At 39.1% G+C, this 20,244-nt stretch overlaps 1 protein-coding gene across 3 annotated transcripts in view; it reads left to right on the forward strand.

Annotated features, from left to right (window-relative positions):
* TAFA2 (TAFA chemokine like family member 2) overlaps positions 1–20,244 on the forward strand; it is a 489,998-nt gene that overhangs the window by 421,740 nt on the left and 48,014 nt on the right. For all 3 annotated transcript variants that reach the window (XR_007129699.1, XM_047743378.1, XM_047743379.1), the window contains exons 3-4: positions 6,839–6,991; positions 8,086–8,210. Coding sequence is in view for 2 of the 3 variants with exons in the window: in XM_047743378.1 (XP_047599334.1) it covers positions 6,839–6,991; positions 8,086–8,210 (278 nt within the window). In the remaining variant the exon portion in view is untranslated. The remainder of the gene's footprint in view (positions 1–6,838; positions 6,992–8,085; positions 8,211–20,244) is intronic.

Raw genomic sequence — 20,244 nt, forward strand, 5'->3', positions numbered from 1 at the left:
ACCCATCCATCTACTTACCTATCATCTGTTCTATTTTAAAAAGGTTAATTATCCCTCTCTCGTTCCTCCACAAAAAAGCTTTACAACTTCAGTTTTAATAAGAATGGAGGCTGAGTTTTTTTTTTTTTTTTTTACTAAGTCCCATTTTTCACCAGGAATTCTATCTGTACGCCTGTACATTTTTTTCTTTCTTCAATGAAGGGAAAGGTCAAGGCAGTAAAGCCTGTGTCTGTCAGGCTTGCTCTTCCTGGTCAGCTTTATTATTAATCTGTGCACATTTAGTATCATGTGCTCTGAAGGGGAGGACATGTCTGTCAGTTTTCCCCAGGGAAGCTCCTACTTTACCCTCCTCTTCATTATACCTTATGGGCATTATTCTTACCTCCCTTCTCCTCAAACAAGAAAGCATACTTTCTTCAAGAGTCCTCACAAACCAAACTTAGCCAAAGTAATTATCCAATTGTGGAATGATTCCTTGCAATTCTTTAAACGATATAAACATTTTCCTTTATTTTAAGATTTTATTTATTTGTCAGAGAAAGGGAAAACACAAGCAGGGGGAGCAGCATACAGAGGGAGAAGCAGGTTTTCTGCTGAGCAAAGGGGCCCTGTGGGGCTCGATCCTGGGATCATGACCCAAGCCCAAGACAGGTGCTTAACCAACTGAGCCACCCAGACATCCCAAACATTTTCTCCAAACATTTTTTTTAAAATATTCATTTTGCATTGACTCACACAAGCTAGAATGATATATTTTGAGATAGCATGCTTCACTGGCTTATCCTCTACTTAATGCATTTGGAAAAAATATATCCTACTAAACAAGCTAGGAAGCAGTAGAAAGTATTACTGTGGCCTCAGGTGAGCTAAGTTTTGAAACAGTAACAAAAACTACCTCAAAATTTTAGAGGCTTATAAGAACTTAAGGCTTATTTCTCATTCATAGGTCCATCATGGTTGGTGGAAACTCTATTTCATGTCTCTTCACTGGAAGACTCTGGTCGATATAGTTTCCACTATTAAGAACATACTTGGGGGGCGCCTGGGTGCTCAGTGGGTTAAGCCACTGCCTTCAGCTCAGGTCATGATCTCGGGGTCCTGGTGAGTCCCGAATCGGGCTCTCTGCTCAGCAGGGAGCCTGCTTCCCTCTCTCTCTCTCTCTCTGCCTGCCTCTCTATTTGTGATCTCTCTCTGTCAAATAAATAAATAAAATCTTTAAAAAAAAAAAAGAACATACTTGGTTGCTTTGGCTGGTGGGGGAAAATGTGGTGAATCACACACTATCTCTTAAGCAGCCACACAAACTGCTATCCTTTACTATTGCTCATAAGTTACCTTTGTTACTTTAGCTTTCACTTCCTTGGCCAATGCAAGTCACGTGACCACATCGAAGATTAATGGAGTGAAGAAGTACAATATTACCATGTATCCAGAAGGGAGAGAGCCAGAAATATTTGGTGAACAGCACTAATGTTTATCATTGGTTACTACAACTGCTTTATCCTTCTATACTTCTTGTCAAGAAAGGTAGAAATGAATTTTGATACTGGCATTGGCAAGGGGAAACCAGATGCAGAGTTTTCACCTGTCCATTCCTTTCCAATGTATGATAAAACCTCCTTATAACAAGTAGTGAAATGGCCTTTGTAGATGCTGAAACAGTGCTTCTCTTTCCAGGGGAGAGGTCAGTGGAATGTTACTGTGTTCTCCTGGGTGCTGTCATACTGTGAAAGAGAACAGAACTCTTGCCACCTCAGGTTGTCCCCAGAGCTGTCTCACCTAAGTGCTGGGCTGAAGAGCATCAGTATCTCAAGAAACCCTAGTAATCTCATCTTCAGCCTGGATTCTCACCAAAGATTAGTAGGACTGACCTCGTCACCTACAGCTTTCTTTCCCTAAATCACTATCAGAATTCCAAGTATTCCCAATAATGGTCAAAGAGATGTTCATCTCCACGCTGCTCTGAAATCCCACACTTTTCCCCATCCTCTGCTGTTTAGTGTGTTCCAGCCAACTCCCTGCAGGCGATCCCACTACTCCTTCCCAGGAAATTTACTTTGCCTCTTTCTGAGAGACCTGTTTTATATCTGCTTTTTTCTTTCCAGTCATCTCTCATATTTCATAGAAAAAATAGGTGAAATCAGATAAGAAACTGCCTCATCTCCTCACCACCTAATCCATTCACACCTACCTGCCTCTGTAGCTATACATCCCACCTTTACTCTTGTTAAAATGGATTATTTCTATATCAGTTTATTGTCAACCCCCCCAAGTGCCCTGAATCTCAATTCCTTTTTCCTTCTCAAGAACATTCTTTTGTAATTACCTATTTTCTTTCCTATATTGCGCATTTCTCTACCAGATCATTCCAGCAAGCAAGCACGCCGTTATGGCATTCATTAAAAAAGAGTCCCTTGACACCATGCTTCATTCTGGCTATTGCTTGCTTCCTTCTTCCCTTAACAGAAAAGCTTCTTGGAGGAAATTTGTATAATTGCACAGTTTTACATCCCATTCTCCAGGAAACTTACTTTAATCATGCTTTTATTTTCATCACACCACTGAAATGATTTTTACTGCAATCAAATGCCAACAATAGCCAACACAGCCTACTATGAGGCAGGCGGGGCTCTAAGTACTTGAGGCCTATTAACTCATTTCATCCTCAAACCAACCCTGTAAAGATGGTGCTATTAATATCCCCCTTTTAGAAAGGGAAAAAAAAAATGCTACTCAGAGATCCTAAATAACTTGCCCAACGTCACACAGCTGTTAGGAGGAGTTCAGATTTGAATCCAGCTATTCTGGTTTTAAAGGTTATGCTCTTGGGGCACCTAGGTGGCTCAGTGGGTTAAAGCCTCTGCCTTCGGCTCAGGTCATGATCCCAGGGTCCTGGGATCGAGCCCCGCATCAGGCTCTCTGCTCAGTGGGGAGCCTGCTTCCTGCTCTCTCTCTCTGCCTGCCTCTCCGCCTACTGTGATCTCTGTCTGTCAAATAAATAAATAAAATCTTAAAAAAAAAAAAGGTTATGCTCTTAATTAGTACATGGTCTTACTTTTTTAATGGACAGGGACTTCTCTTTGTTTACTGAACCTTTCAGCAGCACTCCCTACAGCTGATGGAAACATTCCATCAGCTGATGGAAACATTCTTGAAACATTTTGTTTTTGGTTTTCCATGCTTTCATCCCATGTTCTCATTGTATTTCCTCATGCGCTGCTCCTTGCTGGTTTCTATTGCTGGCTCCCTATTTCAGATTGAGGTTTGAAGGGACTGTTTCCCTTCTACTCTTTTGGCAGTCTTTCAAGGTTATTTAGTTCAGTCTGTGGTTCAGTCTGTGATCACCTATGAACCTGGATTTCTTAAGCGTGTTATCTGCACCCGAAGTCTCTTCCCAAAGCTCCATTTCACAAATGTTGCTGTCCGATTTATATCTCTACTTGGGTGCCTTTTAATAGTCTCAAATTTAACACAGACAGCACAGAACTACAGGTATTTTAACCCAACCCAGCTTTTGCCAAACTCCCTGTTCCCAGACCTTTTCTATCTGCCAGAACCACCACCCCCACTGCCCCCCCTCCAGAGTTCATGTATAAATAACATACAATGTGATATTAGTTTCAGGTATACAGTATCATGATTCAATAGTTCTACCCATTAATCAGTGCTCATTATGATCAATGTGTTTTTCACCTTTTTTATCCACCCCCCATCCACCTCCTCTTTGGCAAACACCAGTTTGCAGAACCACCCACTTCTAATTGCTCAGGACAAACTGAGGAGTGACCCCAATTCCTCCTTCCCACAGAGCTCATGTTCAGGCTAATAGCAAGTCAAACCAGCTCTACAGAGTACTGTTCCTAATCTGCTGCTTCTCCCCAGCTCTGCTGTTGTTAGTATAGCCTCAGTCATCCTTTGTCCCCTAGGCTCTTGCAGCTTCTTCATGACTGGTCTTCCTCCTCTCCCTCCTGCTTCTTCAACCCATTCTTTAAAGGCAGTCTGAGCAAATTTCTAAAGCATTTAATGAGGTATCATACCTACCCAGAGTATTTCCCTTGTGACATGAGTAAAATCCAGTTCCTTTATTATAGCCTACCAGTCTCTACTCCACCTTCCCACATTTCTTTTTCTTTTTTTTCTTTTCAGAGTAACAGTATTCATTGTTTTTGCACCACACCCAGTGCTCCATGCAATCCGTGCCCTCTCTAATACCCACCACCTGGTTCCCCCAACCTCCCACCCCCGCTCCTTCAAGACCCTCAGGTTGTTTTTCAGTGTCCATAGTCTCTCATGGTTCACCTCCCCTTCCAGTTTCCCTCAACTCCCTTCTCCTCTCCATCTCCCCTTGTCCTCCATGCTATTTGTTATGCTCCACAAATCACTGAAACCATATGACAATTGACTCTCTCTGCTTGACTTATTTCACTCAGCATAATCTCTTCCTGTCCCGTCCATGTTGCTACAAAAGTTGGGTATTCATCCTTTCTGATGGAGGCATAATACTCCATAGTGTATATGGACCACATCTTCCTTATCCATTCGTCCGTTGAAGGGCATCTTGGTTCTTTCCACAGTTTGGTGACCGTGGCCATTGCTGCTATAAACATTGGGGTACAGATGGCCCTTCTTTTTACTACATCTGTATCTTTGGGGTAAATACATAGTAGTGCAATTGCAGGACACTCATGAAAGAAATTGAAGAAGACACATTTCTGAACACAGTTCCTTAGACCTCGCAATTACTCAACCACGCCGTTGCCACCCGGATGACCGAGGCTGTCCTAGGAACACACCACACATTTCCCCATTTCAGCTCCCTGTCATTTGTTGCTCCTTCTCTTTGGAATACTCTTCCTTTCTTAGATCCTCATAATGGATGCTTCCCTCTCATCTCTCAGGTCATCATTCAGATGACCTTGCAGAGGTCTTCTCTGGCACTCATAAAAATATACTCTCCTTCCCTGTTTGCTTACTCTCTCTTTACTGCAGTTCCTTCCAGAAGCTTAAACATCTATTTTTTTTTTAAGCATTCACAGGGGTTTATAATTTGTTTTCTTTTCTTTTTTTTTTTTTTAAAGATTTTATTTATTTATTTGACAGAGAGAAATCACAAGTAAGCAGAGAGGCAGGCAGAGAGAGAGGAGGAAGCAGGCTCCCTGCTGAGCAGAAAGCCCGATGTGGGGCCTGAACCCAGGACCTGGGATCATGACCTGAGCCGAAGGCAGCGGCTTAACCCACTGAGCCACCCAGGCGCCCCTATAATTTGTTTTCTACACAGGAATATGACCTCTCTGAAGGCAGGCTCTGTGTTCCTCCTTTTTATGGTTATATCCCCAGTACTCAGAACCATACCTGAGGTGTGGTATTGACTCAATTAAAATGTGATTAACTACGGTACAAAGAGTTAGCATAATGACTTGTACAATATAATGCAAAACACTCAATAAATTAAACCAAACCGAATCATCCTTAGCTAAGAAAATATTTTCTAGAGCACAAGATTCTGACTCTCAAGCTTTTAACTTTCACAGAGATAGACTTCTGTTTGAATCAAACACAGAGAAATCCCCATTTGTATCTACAGTGGCGGGAAAATCTTTGCAGCATTGGAAATGGTGTCTCTTTCTTGACAGTTCTTTCAAGGATCCCATGTCAAAGTCATACGTCACACCCAAGTTTCTTGGTCTTGCATGGAGGAATGGACAGTATGTGTGATTTTTTTCTCTCTTACAAGATCTAAGCAAGATGTCTAACCTGTTTGCACAGTAATACTCATCATGCCCAAGGGGAAGATTAATATAAATATATGATGTATTGATCTCTACAAAATGGGCCTCAATATGTTTATATCATTAAATAATTTCAGATCTGGTTTTTATATCACATTTTTAAAAATTTCTGAAAGGACTGTGTTTCAACAGATATTTGATTTTAAACTTATTTTTAGCATATAAAACTTCTACTTTATTGTTCCAAAGTAGGGTTAATACTTTGAAGATGGAATGCTACCCCCACCGCCAAAAAAAGAAAGAAAAAGAAGGCAAACCAGAACCCTGCCCTAATGTGATAAGTGAGGTCCACAAGTCCCAAGTACCCAACCATTCAGGAGCCTTACTGCCAGGTTAAGGGGCTGGGTGGGGGAAGCCTTGAAGCTTATTGGATGGGGCTCCCAGGCTAGATATAAATCCATCCACATTCTGGCTATGGTTGTTGGTGGCAAGATGGAAAGAAAAGATTTTGGGGGCTGAAACTGGCTGGGACTTCTAGGAAAATGGCAGCAATTTCAAGAATCCCCAGTTAGTTCATTCCCAGGGAAACTGGGCAGAGGAATACTGAGGAGATGGGTTCCACCCTTTACCTCCTTACTTCCTGAAAAGAGGTTCCCTGTCTGGCTTCTGTGCTTACCCCTAGAAGAAAAACAACCTTAGCCCTCCCCCAGCCCACCACTTTGAGAATAGGTCTCCTCTTTGCACCATTGCAGGGCACCTTGTCAAAGGGTTTGCCTTTCTTTGATTAACATGTTGGACAAAAAAGTCATATGCAAATAAGTGTGTTTTTGATGATGCCACATATTGTCTCTATATTTCAGACTGTTCTTACAGCTCATTCTAATCTGGTCACTAATTGTTCCTGCTTCACCAAGCATTTACTGACAGAAATGGTCCTTGCACATTTAGAAATCAAATCTGCATTATGGAGTCAGCATCATTGTATTTCTAGTTTCATGCATGGGGGAATCCGTTATAGAGCTATATTTAATGTACATCTAATTATAAAGGGTGGGGGAGAAGCCAAAGCTTTCTCAATGTTGTCTTATCTCTTATTTTTGTTTGTGCAGCTCATCATGTTAAAACGGGCACTTGCGAAGTGGTGGCACTCCACAGATGCTGTAATAAGAACAAAATAGAAGAGCGATCACAGACAGTCAAGTGCTCCTGCTTCCCCGGGCAGGTGGCAGGCACCACGCGAGCAGCTCCGTCTTGTGTGGATGGTACGACTTCTTCCATTGCTCACGGTGGTCATATAGCTGGGGACTGGTTAGACCTGGAAATCCACTATAATGCTGTTGACTGTGGTCAATCCTGAGGGATCATACCATAAATCATGTGGTTGATGAGAGATTATTGATCAGGGGGAGGGGCATTCTGAAATCTAAAATCCTCTGGAAGGAGGTCTAAGACCTTATGCAGTTTTATAACGAAAGGCATTCTAGGGAGGTTCCAACAAGTCCATTTGCTTCTTACTTTGATACCATCAAATACTGATTTACCAGTGAAGGGTGTGTGTGTGTGTGTGTGTGTGTATAAATTAATTGGGAAGAGAAAATAGAGGCTTAAACAGTATAATGATGTAAACCCATGGGTGGTTCCTAAGAATGAAAATATAAGCACCATACAGATTAGTGGATTTGTAGTTTGACTTAACATGAAATATTGATTTTTATGGAGATCCATCAAAATGTTAATTTCTTTATTGGAGGGTTCACCTAATTACAATAGGACATACATCTTTGTATGGGTCTACTTAATTACTGTTACCATAAAAAATAATTTAAGTATTCCTATTAGCATGGCTCATTCCTTGTGATGATGGTTACTGCCCACAATTAAAAAAAATTACATTAACTCTAATATTCTAATTTTAGCTTACTTGTGGGAAATATTACATTAATTCTAAAACGTTGATTCTAAACTGGTAGTAGGTTCATTTTCTTATATATTTAGGTAAATCAGTGCATGCATATGTCTACATAAGTTTCTTCCCACTATATTAGTTTTCATTAAGCCTGTACATTCACAGGAAAATATCCTTCAATAATGTGCTTCTAATTAACAATATTATTTGTTAAGAGGCTGGAGCTCATGTTCAGTGTTCTTACCACAATAAATGAAAATTTAAAATAAAAATTCTTTTAGTCAGAAAATCTAGAAGGATTTAGCCCCTTTGGACAAAAAGAGAAGCATGCTTCAAAACCTAGTCTTCACCACTATTAGGAAAAACTGGTGTCCTTTGTTCTTCTTTAAATTTGCACCCAGATAATTAGCCCAAATAGAAAACACTGATTTTTTTTTTAATCTCCTGCAGCTTCAATAGTGGAACAGAAATGGTGGTGCCATATGCAGCCATGTCTTGAGGGAGAGGAATGTAAAGTTCTTCCAGATCGGAAAGGATGGAGCTGTTCCTCTGGGAATAAAGTGAAAACAACTAGGGTAAGTGGACAGCTAGCTTGGGAAAGCAAAAATGTCTCTGAATTCATAGAGTGTGGACATGCACAGTAACATTGTTAAGTGATGGTTGTACAATGAAGAGTATAGTTTTCCATACTACACCCTCCCATTTTCTTCCTAATTCATTTTTTTCACAGCACATTTTTTTTTAAGAATTTTTTATTTTTATTTATTTGACAGAGAGATCACAAGCAGGCAGAGAGGCAGGCAGAGAGAGAGGAGGAAGCAGGCTCCCCGCTGAGCAGAGAGCCCGATGCGGGGCTCGATCCCAGGACTCTGAGATCATGGCCTGAGTCGAAGGCAGCGGCTTAACCCACTGAGCCACCCAGGCGCCCCTTCACAGCACATTTTAATTTTACTCAGAATAGCATCTTCTATAGATTGCCATCAACTGTCATGTTATTTAATGAATTAATGTTGTGTGTTCCCCTTCATGAGATACTGACAGTGATGAAAAACCCCCTGAATATGCATGTTAAATGCTGAGAAGGTGACCTCAATCCCTTATTTTTCTAACGGACAATAATTTCAATACATTCTGGGGGGGGAAAAAAAGAATATATTTTATACATGACTCAATACAACTTCCCAACTAAGAGTCTTTCATTTTTATGAAAGTAATTATTTTGATCTTCCTGATTTCTGGGTCAATAAATGGTTTTCTAATGGTTAACTTTGTAATGAGTTATGAAGAGGAGTTTCTAAATCTCAGGGTCAATAAGAAAAGAATACTCTTCAGAGGCACCTGGGTGGTGCTCAGTGGATTAAGCCTCTGCCTTCGGCTCAGGTCATAATCTCAGGGTCCTGGGATCGAGCCCCACATCGGGCTCTCTGCTCAGCGGGGAGCCTGCTTCCTCTCCTCTCTCTCTGCCTACTTGTGATCTCTGTCAAATAAATATATATTAAAAAAAAAAAAAGAAAAGAATACTCTTCGGACAATGATATATTTCATCTTGCAATGACTGACTTCTGGGACATGGGAGAGAAGTGAAAATGGTTAGCTTTAAACTTTGATTTCCTAAATAGCTCCATGGATATTCTGGACGGGCAGCATTTAAATTTTCTGTAGAATCAGCAAATGAAAGTTCTGTCTTGTTTTGCTATTTGTTTTGAGGGGAAAGCAGACTATTGATTAGAACTGGATAATTGGGGACTAGAACAGAATAATGATATAAGATTTTATTTTATAAAAAGTAACATAAGACCAGAGACTGGTTAACTTACCATACTATTTCAGAATGGCAGTTTTTTTTTTTTTTTTTTAGACCTCTCTGGACATATTCAAGAGAATTATTTTTCAATCCTATCAGATATATAATTCAGTCTGTTGAATAACATGTTGATCGCATTGGCTATTCAGACATACACAAAAGCAACTAAGTTTCTAATAGCAAAAATAATAACTTTATATTTTATCCTATTATTCATGAGTCTCTTTGTTGGCTAAATGCTGACATACTTTTCCAAAACCCACAGAGTGCATGATCAGTTAATTAGAATAATTGTATTATTCAGTTAGCACATGATATAAACCATATTGATTTATTAAAAACATCCTTGGCAATATAAAATTTCCTTCTAAGTTATTTATAGCATAAGTATATTTCCTTCCTTAACACTATAAATCCTTAGTCCTAAATAGCACTCATGGAAATTCACTGAAGATCTGAGATTCTGAAGCAAATTAAAAAACAAAAATTGCACTCTAAACTCTGTTTTTATTACTTCAGTGGACATGAGGAAGCTAACATTTATTGGATACTTAAAACATATGCCATAAACTGAACAAAGTACTTCATGTGAATGAGCTCATTTAATCCTCTTAACAGCCCAGTGAGGAAGATCATATTATTATCTCCTTTTTACAGATGAGTAAACCAAAGTTTCAAAACCTTCAGTGACTTCCCAAGGTCATACAGCCAATGAACAAGGGAGCCAGGGTTCAAACCGAGCAGTCTCATTCCAGAACCCAATCTCTTAACCTGTAGTTTAAACTAGATAATTTAACTTATTCTTAAGTAATAGTGAGGAAAGCTTCCTATCATTCTATTCATATTAGGTAGACCTTTAAAGTTATCTTTAACTTTCTGGATCATTGAAATGAAAAGGTCAAGACCATGGGATCTAACTTCCCACAGTGAATTGTTAAGAAGTGCTGCTTCCCTTCCTGCTGTGCCGTATTCCCGGGGTCCAAACTTAAAATTCAGTCTCTGCAATGCTTCACATTTAAGTGGTTTTCATCATGTAATTAAACAAGATGGATGAGAGGCTGAGAACCTGTGAGTGAGGAAGACCATCATCTAGTTCCTCCAGTTCATTTTCGTTATAAAGTGTTAGGCCACACAGAGTAGACTGTACTTCCTTTTTATTTCTCTTTTGCCCTGAAGAAGAGTTTTTTTTTTTTTTTTAAAGATTTTATTTATTTATTTGACAGAGAGAGATCACAAGTAGACAGAGAGGCAGGCAGAGAGAGAGGGGGAAGCAGGCTTCTTGCTGAGCAGAGAGCCCGATGCGGGACTCGATCCCAGGACCCTGAGATCATGACCTGAGCCGAAGGCAGCGGCTTAACCCACTGAGCCACCCAGGCGCCCTGAAGAAGAGCTTTTAAAGGAGGGCCTCCCTGAAGATAATGTAGAAAGGGCTCATGCCACCAGAAGTATTTTTTTTTTAATTTTTAATTTTTTATTAACATATAATGTATTATTAGCCCCAGGGGTACAGGTCTGTGACTTGTCAGGTTTACACATTTCACAGCACTCACCATAGCACATACCCTCCCCAATGTCCATAACCCAACCACCCTCTTCCTACCCCCCTACCCCCAACCAGAGGTATTTATTAAATCACTTTTAAGATTCCTTCCAACTCAGAGTCTGTGATTCTCATTTAGAATAAGGAAAAATCATCATATATAAGACCAGTGATCCTTGAAGACAGTTTCTTGAGTACAAAGTAAATTATTATCTCTTGTTTTCTTTACAAGAAAAAGATTGCTGGTGAGAAGGAAGGTATATAGAGATTTCCAACTGAAGGGACGTCATGGTATTCCAAATGGCTAGGCAAAATGATAAGCAATTTTGAGTGTTTTGAGTGTTTCAGGATGATAAGCAATTTCCCTGAGGCCTCAAAAACCAAAGTCTCCGAGGTCATCAGGTTATTACACTTTTGCTTTCTCCACTGAAACAGTACAAAAAGTATAGGAGATACAAATTTTTGAAATAGCTCTGGCCAGTATTACTTTGTGCATCGTGGAAGTGTTGGACAGAGGTAGCTCCTGCCCCACATAAATAGCAGCAGAATAATCGAGAAGAATTCTGATCATTATTCGATTCATGGCATTATTGTTCCTTTGTCAGCCTTAAATAAGTCAGCCATGGTTGTGGCAAGCCAAGCAGCCACTGTAGCCCTGATTTGGCAGGTTCTAGCCACAAATGGGGAAAGTCCAGAAGTTTAGCATGAATAGGTTACAAAGTAACCAAAGAGCTGCTCGAAGCCAAAAGCCATCTGAGTTTCTTATGCAAGATATGTTGGTCTTGTGGGATTATCACTGCAAGCAAAATGGCTTGAGAAATGAATAAAATTTGCAATAATGTACACCCTTCCTTTTAATTGCCCATATTCAATCTGGAGTGCTCCAGTAAGCCAAATGTTAGAAAAAAAGCAGTCAGCCAAAAACAGCAATGAGACTTGCTTAGCCTCAGCAGAGATGTGGTGGTACTTTCCAGAATCGACTACAGATTATGGGCTGGGTGAATTCCTCATTTAAGACTAATTTGGAATTTACATTGTACTTCCTACTATAAATGTGAATTATATCCCCTTCTGTCTTTGTACCAGATTCAAGAAGCTTATTTTTCCGATCCCATTTTCTATTTATTCCAGCAAGGGAGAAAAGGCAAAGAATAAGACAACCCTTGCTGGAATATCAGTATTTTGCACTCATGTTCTTCTGTGTTCCAAACATTTAATCGGGAGGGAAAGGAGGATGCAACATTTGTTTCCTGAACCTTATTTCTTACCTTAAAGGTGGAAACTTAGGACTGCTTATGACCTCTGTAACCACCTATTCTATTACTTTTAAGAACTCCAAAGTTAAAGTCATGAAAGCCCTTTGATTTCAAACTCATTTTCAAAGATAAATAATAAAGAACTTTTCAAAGAGTCATTAATAAAAGAATACTCTTTCCAGTGTGAAAGAGCACATAATTATACGCTAATTATATAACATGAAAGTAGCAGCGGGGGAAAGGTGCTATAGAGCTTGTAAGACTTGGGGAAAAAAATCTTTGATAACATTGTTGGATCCTGAGCAAAAATAGACTCTGAATCATTTCTTTTAATGTTTTGATATTCTTTCTCTGTGAAACATCTCCTAAAGGAAGTCACATTTTGATTTTAGAATTCACAGCTCGTGGCCATGGCTTTGGGTTCCAAACACCAATGGTCATGTAATTCTTAAGTCTGGTTCTTCCCTAAAGAAAGATGACCTTCAGAGTATGCAAGAGTCTGTATTTTCATTAGATATTTCATCTCTATGAATCACATAGAGATGTGATTAGGTCTATTTACTTTTCATATACTTAATACATCTTCTGGGTAATTTTTAACTAATTAGAAGTCTTTCATCTTTACTAATTTACTTAAAGTGCCTCAAGCAGATTAGAACTCTATTTTTCTAAAGTCTCTTCAAGTCTATATGGATTTTAAGTGCATAAAATATGATTTCATTTTGGTGAATAATGCAAAGAAAATCAACAGGTATTAAGAATTTCCTATGCATAAACATCCTGTACTAACAATGCTCTTATTATAATCAAAGCGACAAAAGCATATATGAAGGCATTTACTTAGTTCTTAGAATGTACATGGCACTGTAAGTGTATTGCAGGTATTATCTTATTTAATTTCCAAAACCACAGTAGGCACTAATGAGTACAAAGATGTATGGCATGGTCCCTGCCAACCAGGCATATGCCCTAGAGTGGGGGAATGAATACTGTACAGTTGCATTATTCTTGTTATCCATATGCAGTCCACTGACAAACTGGAATCATGGATAAGTATAAGAGTAACATTGTTATAATAATGGGGATAGCTCAGCCTCCTCATCTACAAAATAAATGAGGAGATTGAGTTAGATTCAATTTTGAGTTTCTTTAACCAGGATTTATTTTTTGGTTCCATGTGCCAAGGACATTTTTAACTTCCTTTCCAGCTAAATTTATATATGACACTAATAACTGGCTAATCTTAGAAAATAGATTAAGTATTTGGGTTTTTAATCCTTTCCCTGTAAGGGAGAAAAGAAATAGCATTTTAGGATGCTTTGCTGATTAAAGCCTCAAGTCATCCTCTTCCAGATGCTGCTGGATTTTATACTAAAACTCAGTGACTGTTCTGTGATGGGGCGGGGTGGATCTGAACACTGTCCAGGGGCACTATTCCAACCCCAAGGCAAAAAAAAAAAAGCTCCCAAATAAAACAAACAAAACAAAAAACACAGACCAAGAGGAAAAAGTTCATTTCCTCACCTTAAGATGGTACAATTTGTGTGAATTCTTCAACCATAGTGCTCTCTCTTGCCTTGTAAATTTAATCACAGACTCAGGATAGTATAGTTCTTTCCTGATCAGCCCTTTCTTAACAGACACATTCACCATTCATTTCTCTTCATCTCACCTCTGGTCAGGTCCTAAATTACCTCCTGGTCCACAGCACAGAGTACAGTGACTTTTTTGACCCTTGTTTTCCAAATTATTTTGACAGTACTTGCAGTAAGAAATACATCTTATAGTGTGATCCAATGTGCATACACAGACGCATATACATCCCTTACTAAAATTAAAATTCTAATTTTTTTTATTTCCTTCCTTCTTACCTGTCTCAACCCCATAAACTGATTTTATGACCTGCCTCTGTGTTACAACGTGCATTTTGAAAACCAGTACTTTAGGCAGTGGTAGCCAGCTGCCACTAACTTGCAGAGATATAATCTACTGATAACACCGTTTTCAAATCAATTTACCTCTTACATTTTTAATATTTTTTTCTATGTTTTGGGGTAAAAAAATTCTATCGTTTTGTAAAATATAGATTTCATTGGAAAGAATGAGTATACTGTGTACATTTATTCATTCAACAAGTATTTATTGTCTGTTGTGTTGTGAGGTGCTATTCTAGGTTCTACAACACAGCATGAAGAAAACTCTAAGATGGGGATCCGTGCCCTCATCGATTATATATCCTCATAACGTGTATTAGTTTTTGCTTGCTGCCTTTGCAAATTCTGGAACTTACCATTACATTCAATTATTCTCTGTAGGTAAGACTGGGCCCCAGCCTGGCTCCATGTCTCTCAGCTCTGGGTTTCACAAGGTTGAAAATATGGGGTGTTACATCTTTTCACAGCAGGGCTGTGTTTCTTGCTGGAGGTTGTACGGGGAGAATTTGCTTCTAAACTCATTCAGTGTGTTGACAGAATTCCATCCCTTGTAAGAGTAGGAATGAGATTTCTATTTCTCTAGTAGCTATCATCCAGGAGCCTCTCTCAGCTCCGTCAGAATGTCTGCTCTCCTGTTCACACTCATTCCTTTTTTTTTTTTATGAATTAAAATATTTTTTTAAATCATTTTTTTAAGTTTCTTTTCAGCATAACAGTATTCATTGTTTTTGTACCACACCCAGTGCTCCATGCAATCCGTGCCCTCTCCAATACCCACCACCTGGTTCCCCCAACCTCCCACCCCCCCCCACCTCTTCAAACCCTTCAGATTGTTTTTCATAGTCCATAGTCTCTCATTGTTCACCTCCCCTTCCAATTCCCCCCAACTCCCTTCTCCTAACTCCCCATGTCCTCCATGCTATTTGTTATGCTCCACAAATAAGTGAAACCATATGATAATTGATTCTCTCTGCTTGACTTATTTCACTCAGCATAATCTCTTCCAGTCCTGTCCATGTTGCTACAAAAGTTGGGTATTCATCCTTTCTGATGGAGGCATAATACTCCATAGTGTATATAGACCACATCTTCCTTATCCATTCGTCCGCTGAAGGACATCTTGGTTCTTTCCACAGTTTGGCAACCGTGGCCATTGCTGCTATAAACATTGGGGTACAGATGACCCTTCTTTTCACTACATCTGTATCTTTGGGGTAAATACCCAGTAGTGCACTTGCAGGGTCATAGGGAAGCTCTATTTTTAATTTCTTGAGGAATCTCCACACTGTTCTCCAAAGAGGCTGCACCAACTTGCATTCCCACCAATAGTGAAAGAGGGTTCCCCTTTCTCCACATCCCCTCCAACACATGTTGTTTCCTGTCTTGCTAATTTTGGCCATTCTAACTGGTGCAAGGTGATATCTCAATATGGTTTTAATTTGAATCTCCCTGATGGCTAGTGATGATGAACATTTTTTCATGTGTCTGATAGCCATTTGTATGTCTTCTTTGGAGAAGTGTCTGTTCCTATCTTCTGCCCATTTTTTGATATGACTACCTGTTTTGTGTGTGTTGAGTTTGAGGAGTTCTTTATAGATCCTGGATATCAATCTTTTGTCTGTACTGTCATTTGCAAATATCTTCTCCCATTCCGTGGATTGCCTCTTTGTTTTCTTGATTGTTTCCTTTGCTGTGCAGAAGCTTTTGATCTTGATGAAGTCCCAAAAGTTTATTTTGGCTTTTGTTTCCTTTGCCTTTGGAGACATATCTTGAAGAAGTTGCTGTGGCTGATATCAAAGAGATTACTGCCTATGTTCTCCTCTAGGATTCTGATGGATTCCTGTCTCACGTTGAGGTCTTTTATCCATTTTGAGTTTATCTTTGTGTACGGTGTAAGAGAATGGTTGAGTTTCATTCTTCTACATATAGCTGCCCAGTTTTCCCAGCACCATTTATTGAAGAGACTGCCTTTTTCCACTGTATATTTTTTCCTGTTTTGTCACACTCATTCCTTTTCAAGCCAGCCATGACATGTGGAGTCTTTCCCATGCCTTGGATCTCTCTGCCCTTGTACCCTCTCTCTTCTGCCTTACTCTTCTGCTTCTGAGGGCCAGGTGATCTTCTTAGGTGAAGGTCAGCCAGCGAGCAATTTTAATTACTTTGCAAAGTCCTTTCACAACAGTATTGAGGTTAGTGTTTATTTCAATAATGGGACAGAAGTCTCTAGAATTCTACCTATCACACAGAGGGAGACAAAAATAAGTGGATGAAGTAGATAGTATGGTAGATGGTGATAGGTGCTATGGAAGAAAGGAAAGGCTGAGGGAAATGGAGAGTGCTGAGCAAGGGAGCTTGCATATTTGCCTGAGGTTTTGCAGGAGGTTAGGGGATGAGGCACATGGCCACCTAGAGGACAGGCTTTCCAGATAAAGGAAAGAATAGATACAAAGGACCTACCCGGGAGCTGCTGTGGGAATATCACATTCACTGGACAGCAATGATACTGGTGTGGCTGGAGTGGAGTGAGCAAAGGCAACTAGTTGAATTTAGAATTGGAAGGGTCAGAGGAGGCGTATCACAACTGACTTAAATTTTTGTCCTGAGTACATAGAAGGATGAAGTTTCGAGTAGGTGAAATGGAGACAACCATGGGAAAAGTATGGGGAAAGTATGTCTCATGTATTGCATTAATATCCACTAAGTCTAGGTCTTTTTAAAAAAAGATTTTATTTATTTATTTGACAGACAGAGATCACAAGTAGCCTGAGAGGCAGACAGAGAGAGGGGCCCTGGTGAGCAGAGAGCCCAATGCAGGGCTCGATCCCAGGACCCTGAGATCATGACCTGAGCCCAAGGCAGAGACCTAACCCACTAAGCCACCCAGGCACCCCAAGTCTAGGTCCTTTAATGGAAAATTAAATACAGTAAAATGTCTTGAACTTCATATTTATTAAGAGTAGGTAAAAAGTTTTTACTATAATAACAAAGGTAGATTTGAGTGACACTGATATTAGAAAGATTTAAAAATCTCAAATGGTAGGGACACTTGGAAAAGTATTTAAGGCACTATATAATTACTATGATAACATCAAGATTTTTAAAAAGAGATGTGCACAGAAATGAATTAATATATGGAAGGGTTCTTTTTTTCTCAACTAGATAATGAGTCCATAGGTAGGTAGGTAGAACAAATTAGGTTTCCATGCAGTAGCACTAGTAAAAGTAACATTTCAACCTGGTGTTTCAAATGTAAGAGCTGCTTACTTAATAATTTAATGGGGCCAGGAGTGTCTCCCTTGGTATTTCTTTAGAGAGTTATTGGAAATTAAAGTGAAGACTTAAAAAAATATATCAACAAGACTATATTTCAAAAACCTGGCCTATAGTTTTACAATTAAAATGAAAAATGGGCAACATACAAGTACTTTGAAGTTCCTTTAAGTGCTTCTATAGTTTTTGAGCCAGGTGTTTATTTCTAGGCATTATTATGAATATTGTGATTATAATCTTCTAATTAATTGTGAATGTTCACATAGAATCTAGTTTGGGGATGGCAGAACTTCATTAGCAACTATGAGGTACATCTTTCTTACTTATGTCTTGGGAATTAAGTGGGGAGGCAACATCTCTTTCTTTTATCTGAGGGCTGAGGATTAAAATTATGTTAGGGATTTATTTTTAAACCTGCAGAGCTTGATATTTGTTCAGAGGTAACTATTCTTGGGAGCAACAATACTGTCATCTGTTTTTGGTCATCTGGAGTGCTTTAATAAAAGAACAGTACCTCATGAGACTTGAAAAGGATAATGGAAAGTTCAAGGAACCTTAGCTGGTGGAGGTTCTATGTCTTCTCCTCTTCCTATGGTGAGTGACAGTCCTATGAAGAACTATCAGTAATCTTCCCTGTATACATTCCCTCATGGCTCTTTCTTTCTCTCCTCTATCCTTTATACATTTTCTATGGAATCTAAAACTCATACTGATTTCAGATCCAATTTCATTTTCTTACTATAGACAACAGGATGAAAGTATAGCTGAGAAATCAAAGGTAATTTTCCCACAGACTCAGAATTCCAAATGCATTATGAATAGTGCTGAGATTGTATAGGAAAACAAAGCTGGGGCCTAATTCCCAGCTCTCTCTATGATGAGAGTGAATCCCACCTCCTTGTTTTGCAATCCACCGCTGAATAATGGAGAGTTGGTTGTGAGGTGTGTGTAATACAAAAGGCAGAGTCAAGCTTCACTCTTTCATGGTCAGACCTCATCTGGGGTACTCAGTAAAGTTCTTGATGCCAACTTTTAGTGAGCTAGGAAAAAATAAGAGGCCAATCTAAAGAACTTTGTGGATATTTACCTCAAAGAATAGAAGCACTAGGAGTAACATGTTTTAAATTATTTGAAGATCTATCATATGAAAGAAAAAATTAGACTTGTTCTTTGTGGCCACAAGGAATACAATTAAGGGCAAGGAATAACTCCTGTGGTGTCAGCTGTAGGTGATGCTAAATGGGTTGCCTTGGGAAATAGTACATTTCTCATTTGTGGAAGTCCTCAATTTATGACTTAAAGGATGTGCAGAAATTCAGAGTTGGCCATTTCACTTTACCATAACAAAACAACAGCTTGTACAAAGGCACAGAGGTGTAGAAGAGCCTGTCTTGGCTCATGGAATAGAAATCAGTTCATGGGGTAAACATGTATATGAGGGGAGTCATGGCCGAATGAGTTTAACAGTCTTCTAAATGCCATGCTAAAAGATTTGGATGTTATTCTCTAAGAAATTATAAACCACTGAAGAAAAGGGTCTGATTCACACTTCAGAAAATCTATTTGTCTGCCATGTGTCAACTGCAAGGAATTGAGAGGAATGTGAGAGAACAGGCCTGAACTAAGATAGGAAAGTGTCATCCTAAAAGTGGAATCAATAGGGTTTGGTAATTAATTAACTATAAGAATTCTGTAAAAGGGAAAATTTCACAAAGACTTCTACTTTTGGCCTAGCCTTTATGGTGATATTAATAGATAAGGACACAATGAGATAAAGATATCTAGTGGACAGTTTAATATACAGTCCTAGAGATGAAGACTGAAGTTTGGGAATCATTATTCCCAGATGATGGGGAAATGATTGAGAAGGCTGTCTTAGAAGGAGTGTGTTGAAAGAGAAGAGGACCAAATACATTTTAGCAGGTAATGTAGAAGAAGGTGCAGGCTGAGGAACAAGAGATGTGGGCAGAGAGACTGGAAAACTAACAGAACACAGAGTTTGAGCAAACGCAGAAAGAGAGAGTTCCAAGGACCTAGGGCTATTGATCGATATAACAAATACATAGAACCTACCAGATAAAGTGGACTTTAACTTCTTTCTGAGCATGACATTTGTAAGAAATATTAGAAGTTCACACTCCATTAGTTGAATATGATTTACTTTCATAATCTTAAAACTTGCCTCCTCGTTGGATAGTGTCATTGGTAACGCATTGAAAATACTGTACAATGTGCATCTCTTTAAAGTAAAATGCAGTATAAGAGACATTTAAAAAATAAGAATAATTTAAGCTTCTGACTCTTGGTTTTGGCTCAGGTGGTGATCTTAGGGTCCTGAGATCAAGCCCTGTGTGGGGCTCTATGCTCAATGGGGAGTCTGCTTCAGATTCTCTCTCCCTCTGCTCCCCTTGCTTTTGTTCTCTCTTGCTCTAAAATAAATCTTTAAATAAAATGAAACAAGAATTTAGTAGAATTAACAAGCTCCATTCTAGAGGAGCTTGTCTATTCATGTGTTCATTTACTCTGTAAAGATAAATTGCATGTCTGATATGTAGTCATGTGCTTGATATTGTGGTAGGCTTCAGGTGGGCAAATTTTAAAAAATCATGGCCCTTTGATGTCTAAGAGTTCATAGTCAAGTGGAGACAAAGTCAGTAAATCACTGTCATGTACAGAAGTGGTAGAACAGAGATTTGTACTGGTGTCATAAGAATACACTGACAGTTTAATACTGCATGGTCCACAGCCCTCCTAAAACTCAACGACAACAGATTTTGATGCCATTCAAAGGCAATTTACTCAATT

Source organism: Lutra lutra, chromosome 8, assembly GCF_902655055.1.
Source record: "Lutra lutra chromosome 8, mLutLut1.2, whole genome shotgun sequence".
NCBI lineage: Eukaryota > Metazoa > Chordata > Mammalia > Carnivora > Mustelidae > Lutra > Lutra lutra.